Source organism: Calypte anna, chromosome 1, assembly GCF_003957555.1.
Source record: "Calypte anna isolate BGI_N300 chromosome 1, bCalAnn1_v1.p, whole genome shotgun sequence".
NCBI lineage: Eukaryota > Metazoa > Chordata > Aves > Apodiformes > Trochilidae > Calypte > Calypte anna.
In genome coordinates, this window is record NC_044244.1 from 180425132 (window position 1) to 180453028 (window position 27897).

Genomic DNA, 27897 nt, shown 5'->3' on the forward strand with positions numbered 1-27897 from the left:
GTGACCTTGAAAATGAAAAATTTGCTGAATTTCTTGCTTACTGATCATTTTCCAGTCTGTTTCTCTCATTCTGAAGAGGAAATAAAGGAATGCAAAGCTGGAAATTGCTTTCAAAAATAGAAACTGTTATTCAAATCTGTGTGCATCTTGCTGTTCTTCCCACAGATTCAATAACTAAACTTTTGGCCATCCTTCTCTGGATGAACTAGGGTTCTAGTTAAAATACTCAATGAAATTGGAAGCCTTCTGTATGGTTGCTCCCTCCCATACATTATCTTCAAAATATACTTTGACAGTATAGTTGACATGCATAAATATCTGGTAGTAGAATGAGTGTGCTCAGACTAGAAGAAACTTGCAATATTATGTGGCTCTTTTGGATAATACAAATTCATAGTTGAATTTTTGGCATGACTGTTCTAGAAAAAAACTGAAAGTACTTCATGATCTCTTGAACCACTGAGAATTAAAGCAGATTGGTCTCTTTGCCAAAAGTCGGGATCTTACTGAAGTAGATTCTCATCAAATTGGATGTAGACATAGGATGAATTAATTATTACATAGATTTAATTCAGTATCACTCTTTAATTTGATGCTGTGCAAAGATCTCTGAGATAACCTCATTCTGAAAAGCACCATATAAAACAGAATTCTGCTATCTCAGTATGTAACAGATGGTAACAACAGTGTCAAAACAGAGAAATATTTCACAAGAGAACTTTGAATTCATATCAGGCGATCTTGACATAACTTCTGTACACAGGTTAATTCATGTCATTCTGTGAGATAAGTAATTTATCCCGTGGGTAACCCTTTAAAACCCACAGCTGGCATTTTAGAATGCTTCTAGTTCAATATCAAAGCAGTAACAGGAACTTTCAGTCTCTACTTTGAGAGCAGAGGCTCACCCTTCAGTAAACAGCTGCAACTTTGAAGTTGCTAAAAGAGAATTATTTGCTGGGTTACATAAAGAAAAGATGGGTTAAAAGCACTTTGGATAAAGAGTTCTCTGTGGGTTCAGTTTTCCAGAGCCTTTATAGAAACAAAGTAGACTGAGAGCTTTCTCTGCCACTTGAATTTTATTTTTATTTGATTCTTGAAGAGAATTTTTAAAAACATTTTTAACATCAATACTAAGCCTTTACAAACCATGGTCCATCTCTTCAAGGAATAAGGTCTGATTCTTGTCTAAGTAGTTTTATAATGCAGCCAAGATAAACCCTGAGTAATCAAACAGTGCAACTTCTGCATCGGCAAGAAGTAAAATTTGGATGATGATGATTGTTAGTCTTCTGTTTTCTTGACGTTACAGCTTTTAGTTACTAAAGCTCTTTACCCTCAAACAATGGTTTATGGAAAAAGTTAATGAAAATTATTTTAATTTAATCAAGACAAATGGTACCTGTTATGTGATTTTTGCAGTATCTCAGACAGCTGAAAACGGTATCTTTGACTAATGAATATGGGAAACCACAGAAGTTGCAGCAGTTAAACCAGTTTTTGGTCTGCTTAATATGTGACTAAAAAGCAAATGTACTTCAGCAATCTTCTTCCTACTGTGTTTGCAGACTGTGTGGGCCAGAGTCATTTGCGACCTTATACTTCTAGCAGTGGATGCTCAACAGAGCTGATTTATATACCCTGTAGAGTAAAGGAGCTGTTTTGCTGTTGTCCCACTTTGCTTATTCTATTAATAACAAGTATCAAATTTCATTACTCTTACTCTTGGCTCTTTTTGCAAACAGCGACTGGAGAACACTACTGGGAACAGTAGCAAATATACCATTAATTGAGGGTAGCATAATGGGTTTGTGAAATGCTGATTTTAAAATAAGAGGAAGCCGTGTTTACTCCTGTGTTTAACTCTTCTGTATCCAATATAATACGAATCTTGTTCATCCATGCAAAACACCTTGAAAGAAAAAGCCAAAATCATGAAAACATTGTGGTCATAATAAAATTTAACAAGTATTAACAGTAACTGGTTGCTTCTAATTTTGTTGAAATAAATAAAGACTGCCAATGGTGTGGCCTCTCGGGAAGAAGAAGAAATAAGTGAACTGCAGGAAGACGACAGAGACCAATTTTGTGACCAGTTGGCCAGTGTGGGCATGCTGGGGAGAATTGCTGCAGAGCACTGTATACCTCTTCTTACAAGGTACAAAAAAAACCCCCAGTTAATTGCTGAAGCCATCACATATGAAAAGTCTTTCTCGAGAAAGCTTTAAAACAGTGAATATTTTACTGTAATTTGTTCACAGTTTATTAGAAGACCGAGTGACAAGGCTCCATGGTCAGTTGCAAAGACATCAGCAGCAGTTACTTGCCTCACCAGCATCAGGCTCAATTGACAATAAAGTGCTTGATGATCTGTATGAGGATATTCATTGGCTTATTTTAGTCACAGGTAAGTGAACAGCTTTAAGTAGTGCTTATTGTGGTATTCTTACTGTAGCTGAAAACCTCAGGAAAAAAAAATTTGAAAAACCCAAACATTTGTATATCAACCACTCTGAATTCACTGTGAATTTTATCCTTTTCAATGCTTTTATTGTACATACACTAATTACAAAGTCTTTGTTTCACTTTAATCTCTCTTGAGTAAAATGAATGTTACCTTTAAAAGATCAGTGAAATCTTTACATAAGGTAATATCCTTTGGATATTCCTGTAACCAATTTTGTTGTAGATTTTTATAGATGTGTTATGAGTCAACCTTTTCAAGAAATTAGTCTGTTCATGATATTTGCTTTTTAGATGGAACTATCTTACATATATTTGTAAAACATACCTAAGTGCCTCTGCTTTGTTAGGAGAAATATATACTTTATGAACTATGTTGTGGGACCTTTTTGAACATCTGCTGTTTTAGTTGCTCTCAGAGGTTGACATGAAAGTGTTTATAATATTTTTCTATCACTGTGAGATCAAATTTGTAGCTCACAGACATTGAAAACTGACAAAAGCTACAAGTAACAGTAATTATCTGGGCACCAGAGCGTTGTATAAAAACCCATGCTTCACCTGATTTGTAGCTGCTATGCAAAGAATACTTTATTATAGCACATGCACTTGGTGTCTGAAAGCTTCTGACAGATTTGAAATGTTAGCAGAATGGAATTACCAAATGAAATGGATTCAGTGGAGTTAACAGTAAAATTAAGGCTTTTAAAATCACATAATAGAAATAGAAAAAAGGTCACAAAAAAAAAGTTGGTTTGGGTTGTGTTTTTTCCCCTCAATAGTTCAGTTTACTGTGGTACTTTTACATTAAACAAAGCTTGTATCTTTTTTTTTTTTTATTTTGGGGTTTCTTTTTCTAGTGTTGGTTTCTTGTCGCTTTAGATTCTTCTCTACTGAATGGCTTTAAGGATTATGAAGTTAATTTATGTCTTTAAATAGTGTTAGGGTCTGTACAAACATTTGATTCTGGTGGGGTGTCTGCAGTTAAGCCAGTAGATTCGCTAGTCAGAAAGCCATGAGTTAACCCCTAGGGTAGAAAGTTGTGATCATTCTTTCTTTTTTAATGAAAGGCTACCTCTTGGCTAATGATACTCAGGGAGAGACTCCGTTAATACCTCCAGAAGTAATGGAATATTCCATTAAACATTCAACTGAGGTTGACATCAATACAACACTTCAGATTCTGGGATCTCCAGGAGAAAAAGCCTCTTCCATCCCAGGGTATAACAGAACCGATTCCGTAATTAGGTAAGGATGTATCTCGTGCTATTAAATATGTTAAATGCTTTTTCAGAAGAAAAAAGCAAGAATGTGAGTGGACTTCTGTGAATTTGAAAAGTATAAAGCAATATGTAAACACTGGACATTGGAAAAGAAACATCTCTTTTAACTAGTATTAAAGTAAGGGTAAATAATGTGTAAGAATGGTTTCATACTAAGACAGTAGACATATTAAGACAATGCTGTAGAAGAGATTAAGGAAAGACAGCAAAGATGAAGTGTGGGTTTTTTTTTTAAGAAAAGGCAGGGTAAATAGGGGTAAATTTCAAGTCAGGGTGATCCTGGGGAAGAAGGAAAAATGAGAGTAATGCATCAGAACAGATAAAATTGAGTCAAGATGGGAAGGCTGAAACAACTAGACTGTCTTGGAAATAAATAGAAATGTTTTTATATCTCTGCTGAAAAACCATCTTTAGTCTCATTTTTACAGGAAGTCCTTAAAATCACTTAAATTACTAAAACACTGGTAGATCAAAATCTTTAATAAATTGTGCACTCAGTAATTCATTTAGCACATGTACACCTTAAGCAGACACTTTCCAGGGCATCAGTGAGCTTCTCTACTTGGAACATGAGTTGTTACCCAGGCTTGGCAGCAGCAATAAAATTGGTCCTCAGTGCACGAGGAACTGTCACTTTGATACACAAATCACTATCTCCCCATAAAAGGAGCAAAAGAGGGGATTGCAGTTCTCTTTTTGCAAGAAAGCCTGTGCCCACAAAGGACTCTTAATTTCAGTCCTAACATTTGGGAAGACTGAATTCCAGTTAAACTAAGATGGAAGATTCTTACTTTTTGTGTAGTTAATGTTTTCTTCTTCTGGAAGAGGATGGTAAAACCAATGGATCTACATTGGCAACGATGTGCCTGATGTTTAGAAGTTTAAAGTTTCTGTTCACTAATATTATTGGCAGCTTCAAGAAGTGGCCACCAGACAGGATTTCTTGGTGCAGTGTCTCAGTGATGATGGGAATAAAATCATATCTTAACAAGGCAAGATTTGAGGCTTTCTGGCAATAGTTCTGAAGTGTCTTCAAGAAATAGACCACTGTCAACTTCTAATTTCCTTGTGCACTATCCTATTTTTACAAAATTTAATTGATAACACTACAAAAGCTAATGTTTAATGTTTTATGGATGCAGTCTATCAATGTAATCAACTGGTGGTCTGCTATTTTAGACTGTTTCTCTGCAATAATGAAAAAGAGAGACACAAATGGTAATTTCTGTATTTTTTTCTTTAGTATGTATCAAATTGCAAAAGTGGCACAATTAGGATCTGCTTGGTCACTTAAGCCTGATGGTGCAAGGAAGGGAGAAAGTTCTTCAAAAAAGCTTTTCAAGTACTTCAAGTAATAGTCTATTTGTCTTTGTTTCATTGATGTCATAATGCTTGTGAGGATTCTTTGTTGCAGGAATTTTAATGTCAAACCTTATCTTCTCATGCATGGCCTGATTTTTTGGAGGGTATTTGCCAGTCTATCTTGCCTCTCTCTCCTTGTATTTATAAAAACAATAAATTCAGGTGCTTTTTACATCCCTAGAGTGGAACTACTTTCCTTCTGTTAGATTTCATGAAAAATGAAAGTGTTTGGTAGCTGCATTGCTTCTCCAAAGACCACTCTCAGCATCCTCATTGCCTTTCCATCTGCAGGCTGTTATCGGCTATCTTAAGAGTGTCAGAAGTAGAATCTAGAGCAATAAGGGCAAATCTCACACACCTCCTGAGCCCTCAGATGGGCAAAGACATTGTGTGGTTCCTCAAGCGTTGGGCAAAGACTTACCTCCTAGTAGATGAAAAGCTGTATGATCAGGTAAGGATATAACTTCATGAATTAATTGGTGAGTACCAGCAGTAACATTAACCTCTGTATGCAGATGTCAGTATAGCAATTTTAAAGTGCAATGATAAAACATTTTTAATGCTGAATGGGCTGTGTTTAATTTGGAGTTTGTTGGACAGTTGTTATTTTCCTCAGTTTTTGAATTTGAAATACAACTTGTTAGGAGAACCCCTCTTGCACATTTGGGTGCAAATGTAATTTTTGTAGCCATTGTCATAGCAGAATAGCATAGGGTGCTCTCAGACTGCATAGTGGGTTAAACTCACTGACTACTTCTCACTATCCATCAGATTTTACAGTTCATCTCTAATGCAGTGGTTGCCCGTGATGGATGATGTAGTGTGTAACCTAATTTAGTGTGAATTAGATATTTGTGACCTTGTCACAAGGTAGTATATATTAGCTGATGTCATGCTGCTTTCTCTCCCCATTCTCACATGTTCTCATGGTAGATACCTTGATTTCAATGGTGCATTCTTTGTAAAGGGCAACTTCTTACTGTGTTTGGACAGCACTAATCATGATTAGACCTTGATCCTGATTTTGCTTACCAAACTAACTGTAATCCAGCTAGCTGATGGAGGGCACTCATCCTGAGGAGGTCGTGTGGCTCTAACTTTTGAGAAGGAAGCCTCCTCCCCTTTATTTCCACTGTTGAAGCAACTAAGAATACTAACATCTCAGGAGGCCCCTGCTTAACAAAAATAGGTATACCACAGAATTGTAAATACTTGGAATTGTATTATTTCTCTTGTACTCAACAGCAGAGTAAAGAATTTGTTGGGGGAACAACTAGAGAGCATGTGAGAAACAATGTGAAGAAACAAAATAGAGTATATAAACATGTTTTGTTTGCATTGACACTTGAAAGTGATGGAAACTTTTTTTTATAGCTTATGCTTAGTCATGTATATATCATGAGTTTTAAAGTTAGAAATGTTTGTGGTGTGCTAACAGGCAGCCCCTGCACAATTATTACAAAATCTCTGTATTTCACTCTTGAGAAACCTTTATCTAAGGATAGGAGAAAAGGCAATTTCAAAGAAGCCTATGTTAATGTGCCAGGTCAAAATGTGACATCTTTCCTAAAAGATGTATAGATTGTAGGAGTGATCTGCAGAAAGCAGAGATGAAAATAAAGTTTTACAAGATTTGGTCAATAGCTAGTTTTATTTCTAATAATTTTTGTTGCTGAATTTTGAAGAATTTTATAGTAAATTGACTGAAACAGTTTTGGGAGATCATTTTGGGATCCTTCTTTTAAGTTTTGAACTTCTGAACTTTCCTTGGTGTTAAAAGATAAACATATTCAAACCTGATTCTGTGATGAGCTTGAAGCTTTTGTTTGGTTTAGGTAATGTGCTTCAAATGGCAAGATAAATTTGGCAAAGAGTTTTCTATTACAGATTTTCTTTGCCTTTCTCTATGTAACATTTGTGTATTTTAAGTAGAGGAGAAGTGACAGCCTGAAAAGAATTTGCTGACAATGATTACCATACACTTTGGGCTTCTGGCTTCTGTAAAACTCACTCATTTTAATGCTTTTCTTATAGATAAGTCTGCCATTTAGTACAGCATTTGGTGCTGATACAGAGGGTTCCCAGTGGATTGTGGGTTACCTTTTAGAAAAAGTGATCAGTAACCTGGCAGTGTGGAGTTCAGAGCAGGACCTTGCAAATGATACTGTACAACTGCTAGTAACATTAGTGGAAAGGAGAGAGCGGTAAGTTGCTATACCTCTGGAAGTCAAAATACTTCTTTTGCTTCCTTTAAATTTTTTTGGCCAAAATAATACAGATATAGGTCACTTCATAATCATGTCTCTAAGTCAGATTGCTTTAGTATCCTACTATAAACAAATAAAAAAAAAATACTTAACAAAGCAAGGAGTGAGACCTGTACTGGACAAAACATACGGTGTCTTTTATCAATGTTTAGAAGTGCACTCTCCTTCCCTTACTTTTGTGCCTCAATTTTAAACAACAAGAAAGGAAGAACTCTCCTGGTCTTCACTCTCTCAAGGATTTTTGCATTGCTGTTTATTTTTTAACAAGTTCTTCCAGATTAAGCATTCAGATACTGGCTAAGCCAGTGTAAAATGTTTTGTAAATGTATAAATAAATAAAAAATTTAAATTCCAAGGTATGACAGACCCAGACAAATCTCTGCTTTTTCTTTGGTTGTTACAAAATGAAGCAGGAAATCGTTGATTCTGCTTTTGTGAATTGACATGGAATCACACAGGCAGTCATGCATTCACAGTCTGCTCAAGTCTGTTCTGAAATATTAGGATTAAATGCTTGAGGAATTTTCTTTTTAAAAACTTAAAACCCAGTGGAGCTATTTTTGAATAAACTGCTTATTTTATCATGACATAATGAGACTAAGCTTTTAATCCATGCAGTATGTCCATTAACTTTGTGTGTGTATCTGTGTAAAACTAAGGCACTTCCTGCTTTTCTCCTGTCTAAATTATGCTGTTTTCAGAGTATACACTTTAGAAATCTTAGGTGAGGCATTAATAAGATGCAAGTCAAAAGGCAATTTAGCCTTAGAATAAATTAATCTTAAAAATAATAAATCTTTCAATAACTGCTAGCAACCTGATGTGCTTTGTACAATTTTGTGATGTCTTTTGTTTAATTAAGCCGTTTTTCCCTCTTTTAGGGCAAACTTAGTTATCCAGTGTGAAAACTGGTGGAATTTAGCTAAACAATTTGCAAGGCGAAGCCCTCCTCTTCACTATTTGTCCAGTTCTGTGCAGAGAACACTAATGAAAGCTTTAGTTTTAGGAGGTTTTGCTCATATGGATACAGAAACAAAGCAACAATACTGGACAGAGGTAAGATATTATAATGCTTCTGTTACCTCCATTTTAGCAAATAGTACAAATAAGTTAGCTTAGGCAATAGTATGGTGACAAAACCAATTTATATAGAATCTTATTAATATCTAATATTGATAATTTGTTCATTATTCTGTCTTTGAAGGCCAATAGTTGTGTGGCACTCATGAACTGCCAAAAGTTGTATCTAAACCATCATAACCTAAACATAAACCTTTAATAATTAGCTGGAGGATGCCTGAAGCAGCTAGTATAGCAGAACACTTAAAAGAGATTGTTGTTAAAATTTTCCTTGGAACTGTTGTAATATCTTCCTTTTATTTCAATTTGGTGTTGTTAGGAATATAATGAAGAGCTTTGTTTGGCTTTTCATGCCAGGCTTCATCAAAGCTCAGATATTTAATACCAGAAAGGTACTAGAAAGGAGCTACTCATATGGTAGCACTATATGAGTTTATAAAGCATTTGCCTTCTGAGAGAAACTTGCTTTTATTAGCAAATGTATGAAGTTAGTGAATGAAGGTCAGACTATCATGCACTAGAAGTAATTGGGAAAAACCTTTATTTCTATGGTAGTTTCTAAATTGGTTCCAAACACAGCTGATTACGAAAGAGATTGTGCTATTGAGAATCATAACATGACAAAGATAATTGTGAACGTGAATATTAATTAATGCTTTCCTTGATGAACTGTAATGATATCCCCTCCTAATACTGAAATTGGAAGAGAATAAAATACTGTGAATCAGAGAAAGTAATTGTAATTTTTTTCAGAACCAGAAAATAATGTACTTATGGTGGTGCACATTCTGAAATGAGCCTGCAGGTGATGATGGATGATGAGAATCACTCATCATTACAGCTTCAGCTTGCATTAATTTAACAGATAATAATATAACTGAGCCACTGAAAACTGGAAATGATTGATTCTACCACTGCCCTACCAAAAGCAACCTGCAAGCTTGAATTACTTAAACCTCACATCTCATGGATACTTATCTAATGTGACTTTTCTAAAAATTTTTAAGGTTCTTCAGCCACTTCAGCAGCGATTCTTGAATGTGATAAACCAAGAAAACTTTCAACAGATCTGTCAGGAGGAGGAAGTGAAACAGGAAATCACTGCTACATTAGAAGCACTCTGTGGCATTGCTGAGGCTACTCAGATTGATAACGTAGCAATTCTTTTCAATTTCCTAATGGACTTCCTTAATAATTGCATCGGATTAATGGAAGTATACAAAAACACACCAGAGACTGTTAATCTCATAATAGAAGTATTTGTGGAAGTTGCACATAAACAGATTTGCTATCTTGGAGAGGTAAATACAACCAGAAGGGGAAAGAAAGAGTGTGTGTGTGTGTGTGTGTGTGTGTGTGTGTGTGTGTGTTCATGTATGTTCCAGGGTATACTTTAACCAGAAAGAAATGTAGTAATTTTTAGATTTTGTAACCAAAGAAATATTACATGGTCACATCTGGAGGAATTTCTTTGCTTAAAAATGTACACTCAAAGGTCAACTGCAGAACACCTAGACTGTTCTTATACTAATAAACTTAACCACAATTCATCATTAGTCTTACTCTATGCCTGGGTGGCAAAAGCATGCAGACAGCATTTAGTACTTTTTTTAACCATATCAGACTTCTCTGGAGGGCAGTCTGAGACTGTTTTATGTGACAAATCATACAATAGAGACACTGCCTTGGTCCTAAACAGGCATTAACAGATACAAGGAAGTTAATGTGTAAAGTGGGTCAGTGCACTGCACTTACATCTTTGCACTGTTGACTAACTGTGCTTTTTGCATCTAGAAGAGTTCTGGACTATTCCAAACTGGGTATGCACAATTTATAATCTTTGATAAGTGATGTGAGTCCCCAAGGGATTTTATTGGTCATGTAGTTTATGAGACAAGTGAGATGTGTCAGGCTGTCCCAACCCATTCTTATATTTTTTTTTCTGAGATTGAGGAATTAATAAAAGTAATGTTCTGCTGTTTCAATATGACTAAGTGTTCTTATTGTTCAAGGTGGCCATTTGCTTGATCACTTTGTCTGCAGTTGTTACAAGAAGTGGTTATGTAACTAAAATTAAAATCTTGACATATCATCAGCAATGCAAACAAATTAAAATGTCTCTTTCAGCATATGGAAATCTTATTACCTTACATTGTTTTATAGGCCAAAGCCATGAACTTGTATGAAGCCTGCCTAACTCTGCTCCAGGTGTATTCCAAGAATAATCTAGGTCGACAACGGATAGATGTTACAGCAGAAGAAGACCAGTACCAGGATCTCCTTCTTATTATGGAGCTTCTCACAAACCTTCTGTCAAAAGAATTCATAGATTTCAGTGATACAGGTATGAGGGAACTGGCAATTGCTGAACCATAACCTGTAAAAATATTGTGTGGCACACATGCAGTCCAGGTAAAGTGAAAACTGAAGTTTAGGCTAGATTAGATCAGGATATGGAAATTACTATTTAATGCTCCAGTAGAAAAGGAAGCACTTTTCCCAATATTCTATCATCTGAAATTGTTACTGTTCTCATAAAATAAACAGGGTGTGTGTGAAACAACATGAAATCTGAATCTTGCGAGTCTGAACATGCAGTAGCTGCAATTTTTTAACAACAACAAAAAACCCAGAAGTTGGAATAGTAAATTACTGCAAGAGAGCAGATGGATTATCATCTTAGTACAAGATCTAACTTTGTTGAGATGTGGAGCTTAAGGTTTCAGCACACCTGAGGATTTTCCAGTCCCCATTCACATAACATACTTGGTGATATGTGGGTGTAGTTAAGGGTTCTTTTTTGTATTCCAGCCTGTTATTCCTTTCATATATTTGCCACTTAAAACTGCAGTAGTCCTGAATATGATCTGCCCATCCTACCTTAGTTGTGCTGCACTGCTTTTTAATAAGCTGAAAAACATTTGCATGTTTCAGATCTTAACATGTCCTATACACTTCGTGCAGAAAACACTCTCAGTTACAAACTGAATCTGTCTAGGGTGTTTTTATGTTGTCCATTGCTTTTCTGAGGTACATCTCAAAAGAGAATCTTGTACTCCAAAATTCAGTACATCAGTCTGGTTTTTTGTCATACATGTACAACACAAATCCAGAACCATATTTAGACTTTGTCCATTGAATGGACAACCCTGATGCCTTCTCACATACTCTTTGAAATCAGACATTGGATACTTGTTGCATGGAAAGCACTGTAAAATACTTAGCATGAAGCTAAGGAATGTGAAAACTACCAAAGTGCAGAACCCAGAGATAAATATAGTGAAAGCTGAGTGTATTCTGTAGCTGACTCAATGCAGGAATTAGAAAAGTAAGTTGATGGGAAATGCAGGTCTTGCCTGTAAATGGCAAAAACTTAGCAGCATCTAAGCTACAAAACTTCCTGCTTTAACTCTCCCATATTTTTCCCCTTGCATTTATTTGTATGTATCTGTACACATACATATATAAATATATAAATAGATTATTAAAGAACAGTAATATTTTTCTCACTATCTGTTTATCTGAGTAGGTCTGGGGCAACTATCACTAGAAACAAACGCAATGGAAAGGAGCCCTCAGAATATCTGAAGGGTTCTGTTCTAGCATGCCATCTGCTACATGTGCTTGTGAAATGCTTAGTCCTAATGAATATAAATATAGAGTGATATGGCAGCCTCTGCTCACTAAGTTTCTATTTTAATACTGTGTGTCATGTTGTTGTTTGTGCAGAGGGCCGTAGTCATATTTTTTAAAAATATCATTATTATAATGAAACAGGAGATTCCTTCAATATGTTTAATCCTCCTTTTATACAAAACTTTTTTTGGTCTTTTTTACAGATGAAGTATTTCGGGGGCATGAGCCTGGACAAGCTACAAATAGAACTGTGTCAGCAGCAGATGTTGTCTTATATGGGGTTAATCTAGTTCTGCCTCTAATGTCCCAGGATTTGCTAAAGGTAAGTGTATTTTAACATGTGGCTGCTAGAAAATAAGAGCTTTATAGCAGTGAATTCCCAGAATTTATTCCTGAATGCATTCCATCTCTGCAAGTTGAGTTTCCTAGGCTTTTAAAAAGGTAAATAACTGCTCCATAGTTCTAGACACTGTTTGAAAGAAATATTGTAAACTGAGAAAATGTATATTTGAAGGGTATAAACATTTTTTATTCTTAAAAGTGAGTCCATGCAGGTCAACAATTAGCCAAACCTGGAATGTGGCTTGTGGAATTCCTTTATCTGATAGTGTCAGAAATGTGATAGGAAGCATAAACAGTGGTGTTAGTTTTTAAAAAATAATCTGGGAGCAGGTAGTAACCCTTAAATTATTTTCACAATACAGCTGGCTTTTGTATCATAGCTTCAGTAATCTTTTTTCAATGTACCACAGTGTTTGCTAATAAAATTGTAGCCATTCTAATGACTCTGAAGTTGTCTGCTGAAATTGCCTTTTCTTCTTCAGTGGAAAGCATCAGTCTTGTCTGGTTTGTACAAATGGGAATCATAGAATGGTAGGGGCTGGGAGGGACCTCTGGAGATCATCAAGTCCAACCACCCTGCCAAAGCAGGATCACCTAGGGCAAGTCACACAGAAATGCCTCCAGACAATTATTCTATGTCAAAATGTTCTAATGTTATAATTCTGAATGTTACATAATTGTCAGAAGAGCATTATGTGATTGATTCTAACATTGCCATATTTTTCTTTTTTTGACAGTTTCCATCCCTGTGTAATCAATATTACAAATTAATTACCTTCATCTGTGAAATATTCCCTGAGAAAATTCCACAACTTCCAGAGGACCTCTTTAAGAGCCTAATGTACTCACTGGAGTTAGGGATGTCATCGTATCCTTCATAGAGCTTGGGAGTGTTTAAAAATCTGAGTTGCTTTTAAAAGGACCCACTAAATACCTGATTTTTTTTTTCCTTTGCATTTTTTCCTTTTCTATCAATATCAGTAAAATTATGTACTTGTAACCAACTCTTACTCTCTGGTGATTAATAGTTTTACTGTAGTGTCCATTAAGATTCTAGTGTTAGGTTAATTTCTTCTGACTTGAGTTGCTTGAATGCAGCCCTTAAGTGGCGTAGCATGTAAGTTGTTTCTGGCAGCCATTCCTGCCTCCTCCATTACTTCATTTCAGAGTGTGTAACTTCATAAGCCTTCAGCTGGTATCCCAAAGCCATTCCTGAATTAGTTGCTCAGCTGGTAATACAAAACACTGCTGCTGTTCTATTGGGCTGGCTCCAGAGCATTTCCTGTCAGGGTGCCAATGGGCTCTCCCTCTCATAATGGGAGGACCATTTTCACTAATCTGTGGCACGTGTCAGAAACAGATGAGCTTGACCATAAGGGACTCTTTCTGGAAATGTTATGTCAGAGAGGGTTATGTTACCTTAGAGCATGTAGCTAACAAAAGGAGGCCACAAAACTGGAATTGTTTTTTCCCCCCCTTTTCCAAGTTTGTTAATTTTTGTTGGTTTGTTTTGGCTTTAATTTATTGTTTTAAATTAACAGCTTTGTAGTAAAAAGAAATCTCGGAACAAACAAACATTAAGATACTTTCTAGTGACACAACTTGGAAGGTTTACCATAAATTAATTGAAATCCAACCTTGATTCTTTAATGCCCATTATCAGAATGAGTTCAGAAGTTTGCCAGCTCTGCCTGGAGGCTGTAACACCATTAGCAGAACAGTGTGCAAAAGCACAAGAAACAGATTCAACCCTTTTTCTAGCAACAAGGCACTTTCTCAAGGCAAGTCATCTGCATTTCATGTTAACTTTTTGTGGTTTTTGCATGCAGGTAGCATCAAGAGGGCAAACAGTGATTGTATCCAAATGGGTTAATCAGGGTCACACATAGAGTGTTACCTCTTTCTGTGGTATTAGATAACAGCCTGTACCTAAAAAACTGGCAGTTTAAGAAAAACAAGAGCATGAAGGTCTGGAGAATGGACTAAAGTACAAAGAAGGGTGGAGGAACAGAGGGAAGAAATGACTTAGTACTACCAATGAGCAAAAGACTTGAGCCTCTCAGAGTACAATTGATACTTTATCTGTGCTCTGCACACAAGGTCTAGAATGAGCCTGACTTAGTATTTACAGCAGTTAACACTTACTGTAAAAGCTCTGAATTACAAAGCTTTCAGAATTCTGTGAACTGGAGGCTGGGTAGAGTACTAAAACAAGAAGCAGAAGTATGTTGGGAACCAGAAAGAAAGTGCTATAATTTATTCAATGTATCCAGTGAATTACAAGTTTTCTTAATACAATATCATATTCAGTAATTTTCTTTTAGCACCAGCCACTCTATCTCAAAATTTTGGAACAATCTGGTAGCAAACAGGTTCCTGCTAACTGGAAATAAAAGTAATTGGGAAACCTGTGTGCTTGTCCTCTTATTTTGCAAAGACTTCTGTTTTCCGTAAGACATCTTTTCTTAGCCGAAATGACATTTGAACTTCTGAGGACTGCTCATGAAAAGCATGCATAGCCAAGCTGGGAGAATGAGGAACACCTTAATTTTTTTATTAGCATAGCTTTCTATCTTTTCTCTGAATTTCTAATTAAAATTTTAAACTGTTCTTAATAATGTATTCCCTGTTTGGCTTTCTGTGAGCTGTGGGAATCTCCAAAACTTGAGAAAGTTCCCTGTTTCATTCTGGAAGAGCGAAGGCTTTTTTCTAAGCCATATTTGCAGCTTTTGGAGAAAAATACAAGGATGGGATTTCTCTGTGAAAAGCACACAAATCAGCAACAGGTTTCAGTGCTTTGAGGTGTAAATTTGTACACTTAAGCCAAGACCTGACTTCTGAGAGAACTTGGCTTTCGAATTACTGACACCTAAATATAGGAAGAAAAGCAACAAATTGTCTTGGAAGTTTGTGAATGCATGTTCATTATCATAATATGAAGTGAAAAGAGGTTCAGCAGCAGATGTTGATAAAGTTAAGTTTACACTTCCCTAACTAGTTGTGTTTTGTGGTTTCAGATGGTCTTTGATATGCTGGTACTTCAGAAGCACAATACAGAAATGACGACTGCAGCAGGTGAAGCGTTCTACACATTAGTGTGTTTGCATCAGGTATGGCATTTAGACACTTCCACCTTGAAAACACATCATTTGTTAGAGGAGAGTGATTTAGTTGCTGTGTGTCTGACAAATCATAGAATTATTCAGTTGAATACTCTTGCTCAAAGTGGGGTCAACAGTGAATTCAGATCAGGTCGCTCAGGACTTTTTTCAACTGTCTTGAAAACCTCCAGGGTAGATACTACAAAGTCTCTCTGAATGGCCTGTTAAATGCTTTGTTATCCTTAAAATTCATGTGCTTTCAGCGCCTGCCAGCATCTGTCTTGGTGGTCCACTGGAGTCATTCAAATCCATCAGGTACTCCCTTTTTTACGAAGTCCAAATTGGATGCAGTATTCCACATCTAATCTAACAAGTGCTGTGTAAAGACCAATACTAAAGAGTGTGCTCCTAGTGTCATGGCTGACAAAGCACACTGCTGACCTTAAAGGCATTTCAGCTCTCCTTAGCTCCTTTTGCCTTCAGAGCTCCCTCCCACAGGATCCCACTCACCAGTCTCCTAAATGAGATGAAATCTTCTCTCGTGATGTCCAGGGTCTGTACTCAGTTGCCTTCTTTCCTTGCTATCCTAAGCATCTTGAGCTCCAATATTTCACAATCACTGTAGCCAAGGCTGCCATTAATTACCACATCCTACATGAAGGGGGCCTACAGGAAAGCTGAAGAGGGGCTTGTCACCAGAGGACCATGACAGGACAAAGGGTAATGGTTTTAAACTGAAAGAGGATAGATTTAGGGTTAGATACTAGGAAAAAAATCTTCACCATGAGGGTAGTAAGACACTGGAATAGGTTGCCTAGGGAGGTGGTTGATGCCCCCTCCCTGGAAGCATTCAAGGCCAGGTTGGATGGAGCCTTGAGCAACCTGGTCTAGTGGGAGGTGTCCCTGACCATGCAGCAGACTTGGATCTTGATGATCTTTAAGGTCCCTTCCAGCCCTAACCATTTGATGGTTCTGTGATCCCTGATCCTAGCTGTGAGCAGCAGATGCACAGTCATCACTGGGTAGCCCATCTGGCACTCAAGCTAATGCCAGGGATATAATCTTTGTGGAAACTTCTCAAATTGCTTGCAGATGAAGTCCACTACTCATCCTGTTTTGGCAATTTGCAACAAGCTCCCATCATGATGTCATCTTTACTGCCTCTCCTCTGATCATGACCCACAGGCACTCAACTAGATTGTTGCCCAGTCCATAGAAAATCCTTAATTTGAGCTACCCTTTCACATAAATTGAATCATGGCAAATGGCAGTTTTCTGTCCTCTTCTTCCCTAAAGAGCTTCCCTGAAGAGCTCTATAGAGCTGTCTGTCCATCAGAGCACACCAGTCATGCCACCTCTCCCACCACGTCTCAGTGCCTGCAGTGATGTTGCAGCTCTGTATCTGCACATGGAGCTCTAGCGCTTCCTTTTTGCTTCCAAAGCTGAATGCCTTTCTGCACAGATGTGTGAGGTTGGCCTCCTTTCAACCTCTTTCATCTTTCTTGATGAGTGCTCTTAAACCCTTCACACTTCTTTGCATTCTTTCCATTCTTGGTCTCTGTCTCCTCGAAGCTGTTACCACCATTCCCCAGTGTGCCCTTTAAAACCCTTCCTGCCATGGAGAGCCTTTAGTAAAAGATATTCCTAAGCCACTTTGTCATATGAGTCCTCTCTCTTGTTAGCAGCCTTTGTCCCTCAAAGAGGGACTGCTGATCATGTAAGACAAAAAGACCCTGTGACACCAGGCACAGGTGGCAACTTCTGAGTTCTGTCTATCCCCACTTAAGTCTTTCACCAGTATAACTGAGGACACTTCCATTCTGGATCCTGTGTCCTTCACCCTTGCCCACAGAGCTCAGTAGTCATTCAGGACTTGCTCCAGGTGCCCCTGGGCAGTGTCCTTCTGTCATGTTTATGATGTTTCTTCTGTTTCTGTCCAGGTAAGCATGAGAGTAAGTGACAGTAAAATGAGAGTAAGTAGGAAACTCTTAAAAAGGAATCTAAGTTCTCTGTCTCAGGGAAGGGAATCTAGAGAAGGGAAAACACGTGAGAGGAGATGGTTGGTATGATATGCTGAATGTGAGGCAGGCATGAAGAAAGAGAAACACAGTCTGCAGGAGTCAGTATGAGCCAGATAGCACTTTGAAGGGTGTGCCTTAAAAGTTTTGTTCTTACTCCACAGTGCAAAGCACAGTAACTAGCTCTAAAGGCTCCTGTAGCCTTAATAAAAAACTTGGTCTGATTGAAGAGCTTTATTAAGGCTGCAGGTCCACAGTCACTTCTGGTACTCTGGTCAGTGGTACTCGGTAATGAGGAGAGGCAGTGATAGTTTTCTGCCAAATGCTTGATTCTGGATGAAAGAAGTTGTATATACTGTATCTATCTTTTTTTTTTTTAAGTTAATAAGATTTGTGTTCATTTAACAGGCTGAGTATTCAGAGCTAGTTGAAACATTGCTATCAACTCAACAAGATCCAGTAATTTACCAGCGGTTAGCAGATGCCTTCAACAAGCTTACTGCAAGCAGCACTCCCCCTACACTGGACCGTAAGCAGAAGATGGCCTTCTTAAAGAGTTTAGAAGAATTTATGGCAAATGTTGGTGGACTTCTCTGTGTAAAATAAACAACAAAACTCTATGCCTAAGTTAGACCCTTTCTGCAAAATGCACTGAGAAATGCTGAATGCTGACTAAATCTTGTACCTGTCTCTGGGTTCTTTGCAGCCATCTCAGATTCTAGAGAGCCTGGAAATTTGAACATAAAGCGGTGGAATACGAGAGGTCAACTTTGAATCAGCTTCTGCTGTTACGTGTTAGCTGCAATCTGTCATACTTGTGTGTGGGAGAGAGTGAACAGAGAATTTGAATTTAAATTTTTTCCATATATGTGCAAACACGTATGGGCACAATGAAAAATAAATGCAGTGCCTTTCCCCCCCCCTGCACTGGTTTAAAATGTGAGTGGCTAGATAAACATAGATATTTTCTTTTCTACCCGGAATCATGTTAGAGTGTGATGCAGATGCATATAAAGCTCTAAGCAGTTTAGCTGATTTTAAGCTTTATTTTTCCTCTCTTAAAGTTTGAGTTTGTGTTCCAATGGGGAAGGAAAACCAAATGGTATTTTAACATGTGTTTAGTTCTGTTTTTCTACATCAACCCAACATTGCATGCTTACTGCAATGTAGGTTTTTACATTATGTTCTGATGCCTAAAGTTCAGGAAAAAAAGGTGTATATTTTTGTTCCCCTAAAATGAACTTTAGGAACTGTAGCCATTTCATTGCCTTAATTTAAAAGAAAAAAAAAAAAAAAGCTCATATACTTTAGATAAGAAATTTAAGGCAAGATTTGACTCTTCATAGTTGGTTTAGAACGTTGGAATTAAGCTGCTGTGTATGTGTTGCAGCACTTCATGTTGATGTGTCATTTTGGAATGAGTGTCTAATGCAAGGTTCATGTGTAGTTTTACTTTCAGTATCTGTTTTTATTCATCCCCAGGTTGCACACAACTGCAATGTATTTCTACACTGAACTGTTTGCTTAAGCAATAACAACTCGAAAGATGTAAATTACTGGCAAACTGTGTAAAGTTGGGGCATTAACTAAAACAATTATGCTAGAACAGGAGCTTGAAACCCTTTTACTCAAGGGCCGTATTTGTTTGACTTGAGAAAGGTAATTGGGATGTGTAGTACTGCGGGGAATTTTTGTTTTGCTGAATCCAGCTCCACTTCTGCAGAGCCCTCCCAGCTGCTCTGCTCTTGCTTGGTTTTTTTACATCAGCACTTTAGCTACTACCACAGCAGAATATAGTGCCCTGAGTATAGTGGACCAACAAAGGAGAGCAGCACACAAACAAAAGCAAGGCCTGCTTTGTCTCTAGTCATGAGTCAGAGAAAACCGAAGCAAACACAAATGCTGCATGTTTAGTAAAATGGATTTTTGTAGGAATACATGGAGGCAGAAGTGGTCCCTTTTGTTTAGAGACCTCTGCTAGATAATGCTGTTGAATATTTCCCATGTGTTTTTAAAATTTATATAAAATGTACAGTGTACACCTATACATGGCGATGTATAGCCTCATGTTTGCCACTCTGTGCCATTCTTCATCTATTCATCTCAAAGTTAGTCTCAATAGCCAGAATTTTAAAAATACATAAATCTGTAATACTGTGCTATGAGTGATCTAAGGCTTTTTTCTTTTTTTAGTTAAATCCACACCTGTCTCAAGCATGGATCCACAAGGCCAAAAAATGCCCTCTCTTCATTATGCTTTATTAATTTATGTGAAAACTGGGCTAAGGCAAATTTACACATTAAAAAGTGACCATAAAACTTCTTAATAATGTACCTTCCCAGCTAGTATTTTGTTTCTAAGATAATTTGTGTAGTATTTTAGAACAGCAGTATTGCTCTCATTTTTTTTCTTGAAACTCTAAATGCTTTTCTTTAAAAGATGTCTCGACTGTGTACTTGGACAAAGGATAATCCTGGCAGATCCTTCTGCCTTTAAACTGTTCTGATGCCTGTTTCTTTTAAATTTGTCTGAGTTGCTATGTTTTTGAAACTGCTTCTGGAGTTTCTTTTAGTTTTTACATTGGATAGGGCAGAAGTTCTGAAAACTTTTTTTTTTTTTTCCCAGAAGAAGAGTTTTAAAGTCTGGGAACATAAGTGGCAGAAGGAGCTGCCTGTTATGTTTGTCATGATGTCCTCAATATCATCTAGGCCAAAGTCTTCAGAGAGTTCATAGCAAATACCTTCAGATTTTTTTATCTGATTGAATAACTGAAATATTCAGTAATCATTTCTTTTGTAACAAGCTCGGTCACTATCATTTCTTTAATCCTAAAGCTGACTTACTATTTAAACATATCTGTCAACTTCAGAATTTTGAAATCCTCTTGCATATTGTGATTGATGAAAAGGAGCACAAATTGAGTTAGTATTCAGGAGAAAGTAACATGCAAACTCAGTGCTTTTCTTATCAGGTCCATGGTGCTGTAACAAGCAGAGATTCACAGCATCTTTTGACTAGCAAAACTTGCTAAAATATGAATGCTTATTTTCAAAGATTTATTTTGAAGGCTACTTTAAAACTTTCCTTTGCCCTTCATTTAAAATTAATATATGTTAAAGGGAAAATGTCCTAGTAAGGCTTTTTTTGTAACCTTGCTGCTTGATGTTATTCTAAACATGTTCTTCCTTTCTTGCTTCTTAATTTGCTTTCTATTCTTGTATATTCAACAGGGATCTTTCCATGCCATTTTGTTTCTTTTAGAACAAACACTAAGATGTCTCCATCTATGAGATGTCTGACATCCACAAAATTGTTGCAAAAGATTCTGGGAATAAGGTTTATTAATTCATACTCCTGCTGGCTAGGTGGCTGCTTCTGACCAAAATTTTTTGACTTCGACATCCCTTAAAAAAAAAAAAAAAAAAAAAATTAAAAATCCTTCCATAAACTTCTTCACATCCAGTTGCATATCTAGATGCAAATGCTTGTTTGAGTCCATAGGAGAGACTCAGACCATTTTTAGTGAACACTGAGAGTTGGCTCAGCTAAGTGTTCTGAAATTTTTATAGCATCACTGCATTGATTTTCCATTCGCTGTGCAAAGTGAATAATTGTTCTACAACCACACCTATTTTTTAAAGGAAAAAAAAGGCAACTCAAACTGAATCAAAAATGCTGCACGATACAATTGTAAAAAATGTTTGTGTAGACCTTTTTTGGTAAACCAGAATATTGCTGTGGTGTTTAATTCTGAAACTAGGGTTCAAGTAGCTTCTTTCCCATTTTGTCAGCTCCTGCCCCATTGGAATAGTTTGTTCTAATGCTATCATAACTCAGTTTATGTTTTTCAACCCATCATTTTCAGTGCTGGCAGGCATGGCCATCTAGTTGGGTCACAAAATTCAAGACTGTCTTGAAAGCACAGATATACACATGGACAGGGAGAAGTGGACTACTATTACTACATACAGACTTCCACTTTCATGTGCATTTATGCCTTAATTATCTTACTCAGTTACTGCCAGAATCTGCTACTTATTGCCCAGAGGTTTTTGTTTCACTGTTTTGTGATGAAGGGCTCACCGTTTTCCTCAGGAACAAGAAACTTTCTTGGCATGTCCACATCCTGCTAGTTCAAAGAGAGGGGGTTGAATCAGAGTCATCTCTTTGCTAGTGCATAGCACTCACTAAAGCCCCAGTGCTTACCTGGGTAACTCCCTTTATATTTAAGCCATGTAGTTCTAGAAAATAAGCTTGCTCAGAGCAGTCGTCCATTTAAAATCTAATTCCTTAAGGGGTAAAACAAATTCTAATTTGTAATCTGTAAAACTATTCAAAAATACAAATTGCAGCATTTCTTTCATACAACGCTTCAGGTAATTTCAGTTTTGGTTAAATAATTACACAAGAAGGGGTGTTTTTTATGGAAGTAGCTTGATGAATATAAGCGCAGGAGTAGGAGCCAGGCTCCTCTAATTTTGTATCAGCTTTTCCACTGGATCCTCTGTGGCCATTGGCAAATGGCTAGAACTGTTTTGTTGTTAGAATAGCAGTGACACCTGCCTACCTCACAGGGATGTTGTGAGGAACAGCTTATTCCTATAAAATGCATTGAGGATCTGAGATGCTATGTAAATATTAAATATTTTCATTTTGGTTTTGTTGAGGTGTAAGATTCACTGCATGTAAACCAGAAGATTTTCATGATCGTAAAGCCCTGTATAGGCAGCAGTGGTGCAGTATTCCCCAAGACTGGTTTACTGCAGTACAGTAATTTTTGCTGTAAATTATAGTTATTTCAGCTATAGCCAGTTGAAATGTGGCTTCTTAAATAAGGTTCCCCACCAGTGTGCCTCAGTTCTGGTCTAAGTAGTGAGAGGACAGTTGCTAATTACTCAGGCTTTGGTGCCTCTGCTTCTGACAAGTGCCACTTGTAGTGGTAGGGTTTTTGGTTGGCTTGGGTTGGGTTTTTTACACTTTTCTGCAAGAAACAAACACCACTCATTTCTCCCGTATCTGTTCCAGTCACTCAATATAACCAAAGCCTAAAGATACCAATTAAAATTTAAAGAGCCAGCCCTTCCCCCCCAGCTGTATATTTGTTTTTAATGAGTAGTTTGTGCCCTCTTTGCAGTAAATGAGAGAAATGCTTTCCAGCAGGAACCACACAAATCATGAAGCGTGGTTTGCTTTAGAGCCTTAAGCTCTCAGCTTCCTTACAAACCCCTTTTTTCAGTATGAAATTTCTTGGGGCCCCAGCATCTGAGAAATTATATCCCTGGTTTTGCCTTCTCCTCCGTGAAATTAGGTAGATTCTGCTTTTCCATTTCTTCCCTTTCCCTGTTTCCTTCTTGCTTTTCCTGTCCTTTTAAGCTACTCTCGCAATGATCTGGAAGACCCTTCCAACCTCAAGGGAAAGATACTACCATGTGTTTTTCCAGTCTGTTACAGATGGATACTTGAAACTGATAAAATCAATAGCATTCCCCAGCACATTTCATGGAACCATTCTAGAGTTCATAATTAGGAAAAAAAATATTCTTTTATTTGTTCCCTTTGTGCAAAATAAGGAACCTCCATGCAGTGAACATGCAGTTTTAAGGCAATAAATGCTAGTACTGCTGTTGGTCAAGTGTGTAAATATTTTAAATGTATAATTCAGTACTATGTTGAGTTTATATATTAAAAATGCAGGGATTGAAGTGCTAGTTGATTTCAAGTATTGTTTTACTTGTACAGTTGAAGATACAAAGTTGCATAGAAATATTTCACCATTTGTTGCAATAAGACTTGGGAAATGGCTGTGTGATCAAGCCTTCTCACAACTGAATTTTCAATTTTGAAATTACTGATTTCTGTATTTTTAAGATCCATAAAGCAGGAGGGGTATAAAGCTGTTTTCCACTAAAGACTTCTACTATTTTGTTTTGGCCATGTGTGATTTGTGTGTATTCTTGTTTAATCTAGAATCTCACCTGTGCTGAATCCCTGAAATAGCATGTTATACCTTCTGGCAGTAGAAACAAAATTAGGAACATTGTGCAACCTCAGGCTACACATTGTACTCTGGCTACTGTGAATGCTCAGTATTTCAGTGGGAGTTGATGAGGTAACTTTGTTCACATTGACCCTTAATGCATGAGTTTGTCTATCAACAGAAAAAAGATGCAATGAGGTGTACAACAGGAGGGTCTCAAACTGCACTACAATTACCAGAAGTGGCCATTAATATATAATGAAATTAGTGTTTTTCCCATCCTCAAAAAAAAAAAAAAAGATTAATAGAGTCTATTCAGGACACTATTATTGGTGGTGTTTTTCTACCCAGAAGGAATACTGGTTTCTGGGTCTTGACAATTTTTTATTTGTAGATTTAACCTGAACAATTTCTGATTATATCTGGCATGGAAACATTCTCCAAGCTTGTAATCTGTTCCCATCATGTAAGGAACATCCAGCGCTGTGTTCATGTATATCAGAAAAGTTCAGCTAAAGGTAGCAGTTCTTAATGTGCTGTAATACAACTATATTTAGATAAACAACAGCTCTTTTCTATTGCTCCCCTCTTGCTATATGCACTCACATAATATAAAAAAACAAAACAAAAAAACTATGTGACACCTACAGTGGTGACAGCTTGCTATACATCTTGGCTATGTGTATCACTAGAAGTTTTCTGGTTTCAGAATTAAAATTATTGCAATTAAATACTTATATTGGCCTGGTTTAGTTCAGTGAGTGTTCTGGTGAAGGGCAGAAACATTTACGGTAATTTTAAGAAAATCCCTGAAAGCATCTGGTAAAATTAACAGCAGCAGCATATCCAAAAGCCTTTCATGTAGAAAATGGAAATATTCTGCTTTTACCTTAAATATGAGGTCTGGAATAAACTTGAATGATTTGGGTACAAAGCCTCCATCCACACTTGTTTGTGTACTTGTATGCAGAACCCATCAATTTTGCCTTTATGAAACTTAGGTTTGCTTCAGTCATGAGTGGTGGTGTTGGTGGTTTTTTTTCCTTCACTGATTTGCCATATATTATAAGCAGAAAGGTAGGAAAAAGCTCAACCTTCCAAGTAGAATTTGTCTGGCAGGTCAGCCAAGGAGGAAGGTTGTACATGAACTGAAGAGGGAAAGAGAAGAAAGAAGCTTTTAGCATAATACAGAGGGGGAAAAAATAAAATAGATTAACGTGCAAGAAAAATAAATACATAATTGTATCCATAATACAAGTGTTATCCCATAATTTGGGAAGTTGTTATCCTGACAAGGATTAGTAAGAGCTTGCCATTTTGGGGGGAAAGAGAAAATGCTATTTTGGAATTGCATGAAATGTGATACTATTGGTGCAAGTTTTTTTAATCATCTTGATTTTGGGAAACATTCCAGACAAATCTGTGTCTCCAAAGAGAACACTGAAATTACCCACTGTGACTGACACATAACTCATAGCTAGTTCTCTCCCATCTATATTTGAATCACAGAGAACAGCTATTTCCCCCTTAGCACACCTATCAGGTGTCACCAGATTTTATATTTCTGTCACTGTTGACTTTGCAAGTTGGAGTAAGGCAAAACTTTGTGTGTACTTCCCTTTCTCTTCCCCCCTGTGTCTGGCCTCAAGGTGTGAATGATTTGCTTTTAACTTATTAGTCTGGATGATGCAATTTGGGTTTGTGGCATATTCAGACCACTTCCAGTCTCTGTGTTTGGTGTTTATGGAATGAAAGTCACCACTAGGCTCCAACACAAGTATCGGTTCAAAAGCTTCCTTCATAACTTGGTTTAATACATTGTCAGGACATTTACTTTAATTTTAGAAATGGATTGATGCTTCTGATGATCTCTTGCTCATTCAAATGATGGCTGTAAGTCAGGAAAAAAAAAAAACCCAAAGCCAAAACCCCATCACCACACTGGAGTCTTTAGGAAGATCACCGATGTCCTCACACAAGATCAGCCCTGCTTCGGGGAAGGCTTACACTCTTCTGCCACTTTAAGGAAGGACTGTTCTTCTGAAGTACTTTTTGCCTGCTTTTAGGCTGTGATGCACTTTCATGATTTCTTAGCAAACTACTGTTAAAAATGTACTGTACCATGGATTTTGATAAGCGCACATGTATTTAAACAATTCACTCAGCCTCAGGAAAGCTGGAAAATCAGATACCTGTTTTGTATCTTGGTTAAAATGTTTGTTACCTGCATCCAATAAGATGGCCAGATCATGTCTAGATCCTGTGAGAGTAACTATTTAAGATACCAGTATAGTCTGTAAAAGGGGGATAGTGTAATTTTACCCTAGGGACTCAGAATGTTGTGTCTTTCTCTTATTTTTCTTAGAGGTATATATAATCTGAATTGGAGTTTCAAAAGCAAAATACAGTGATAAGCCCCATTTACTGTCCAGGAAAAAAAATGTTTTCTTTCTTAACACTAGCTTATTTCTGTTTTCTTTCTTTTTAAAAAGTGTGTGTGAAATAAGTGCAGAGGTATGTGTAGGAAAAACTGTAAAATCTGCTGCTGTACATAATGTTTGCTACTTGACTGCATTTTCTGTTCCACTTTAATTTTACTGGTTTTGCTAAATATATTTTATATATTTTCCTTCCTGCTTCTTGTGATGGCAGAATGATTATGTCTTTGGGGGGAAAAAGAAAAAAAACAAACATCCAAGAAGGCGCTGACCAGAAAATTCCATCGAGTTTGTATATTAGAGTGAATCTCAGGTCATTTTTTGAAAGATCGGGGGCAATATGGCATAGTAAAATCAGTAGGTATAATAGAATGTACAAAGGTGTGGATACTGGTAATCCCATTTCAGGGTTGTTGTATTTTTTAAGCTACTTCTAAAATCCAGGGAAAATGTTAATTGCACTGACCAGTGGTCACTTATGTAGAGAGCTTTTCCATCTGACTACCCCTCTTTGTGGTCCCTGAGTTGCTTCCAAGTGGCAAAATAGATGTTGCTGTGATCAGGTATCACTGTAATATTGCTGAGAAACTGCATCTCCAATAGAGAAAATGTAGGGAGTGCATAAAATGAGGCTGAAAACACACTACAGCCCTTGAATTCAGAGAGTGACTGCAAACTTTTACCAGTAGGCTGGTGACCTGTCTGTCCTACCCCCTGAACCAAGGACTAAGGAAGCTGTGATGCACCTGGCTGCACAGCTACCCTGTGGCTCTAGCACACATTTTATCTGTATCTGTAGAAGAACAAACTGGTATTGAAGAAAAAGTGCAGCAAGCTTCTCCTCCAAAGATGAGATGTTGCAGATTCTGCATGTAGATTACTTGGGAGGGAAGTAGCTATTAAATTATTTTTTTTTAGACCTACTGGCAACAGCAGAGATTCTGCAAAATTAGAAATTAATAATCTATTATATTAACAATTTTTTTTTCTATGTATCTGAGGTTTGTGCTACAGCAAGAGGCCTCAAAAGTATAGATTTTCATCAGTAAAGAAAAAATGCAATGGACTATAAAATAAAAAATAGTCCAAAAATCCTTATGAGTAACAAGTTTTTTGCTATTTTAGATATTCTTTTCCAAGGGAGAACTGGGATGTTTAAAACTTTTTTCCCAGATCTGGTCCAGCACATTATTGGCAAAGTATTTGTAAAGTAGCAGCAGTCTGTGTTGTCAGGTTCAAGTCAGTCATGTTGGTGTCGTTGCTGTGTTTCAAAGAAAAGCAGTGAAAGGATAGGGGAGACAGGTTAGCTAGAAATACCTTCCTGCAAGGAAAAGACTAGCAAACAGTAACACCTAATTATTAGTAAGAAATTTCTTGCAGGGTGCATTGCAATATGTAACCTATTTCCTTCCTGCAGTGTCACTCCAGCTTCTCCCGAACTTTCCTTGAGATCTTGTAATGCAAATTCAAGCAAGCTCTTGAGCTGTGTGCCTGCTGCCAAGAAGTATCTGATATCATTATCTAAATAATGTCACCCTGCCTGCTCCCCCTGGCCCCCACACAGCCATGTGCCCTTGCATGATCTCTCCATCCCTTCTGGGAAGGAGGAATTGCTCATCACACAGGCACTGTTGCTCTGGGAAATCAGGATTGTGAGCATATGTCTGCCCAGTCTCCTCTGTCCCTTTGTTGTCAACCCCTTGAGGGACATTTTTCATGTAAAGTGCTTTACAAACATGTATAAATAGGGAAACTACTTACATACCACTTCTTGTAGAATCTAAACCAGATTTCTTAGTGCAATCAGTAATATTATGCAGGTGTCAGGTAGCTGTCACTTTGCAGCAATGCAGGGAAAAGGTTTTTTTGTTGTTTTAAATTACAGTAGGGGTGGTAACAGGAATAAATATGGGTGCACTCTATGTAGGA

At 37.2% G+C, this 27897-nt stretch overlaps 1 protein-coding gene across 1 annotated transcript in view; it reads left to right on the forward strand.

The window, feature by feature from the left end:
- XPO4 (exportin 4) overlaps positions 1–18640 on the forward strand; it is a 69820-nt gene extending 51180 nt beyond the window's left edge. The window contains exons 11-23 of the mRNA XM_030462920.1: positions 2016–2158; positions 2262–2407; positions 3534–3711; positions 5400–5559; positions 7143–7312; positions 8257–8431; positions 9463–9756; positions 10619–10799; positions 12295–12413; positions 13171–13301; positions 14097–14214; positions 15451–15543; positions 17961–18640. Of these exons, the coding sequence (XP_030318780.1) occupies positions 2016–2158; positions 2262–2407; positions 3534–3711; positions 5400–5559; positions 7143–7312; positions 8257–8431; positions 9463–9756; positions 10619–10799; positions 12295–12413; positions 13171–13301; positions 14097–14214; positions 15451–15543; positions 17961–18158 (2106 nt within the window). The 3' untranslated portion in view covers positions 18159–18640. The remainder of the gene's footprint in view (positions 1–2015; positions 2159–2261; positions 2408–3533; positions 3712–5399; positions 5560–7142; positions 7313–8256; positions 8432–9462; positions 9757–10618; positions 10800–12294; positions 12414–13170; positions 13302–14096; positions 14215–15450; positions 15544–17960) is intronic.
- The last annotated feature ends 9257 nt before the right edge of the window (positions 18641–27897 follow it).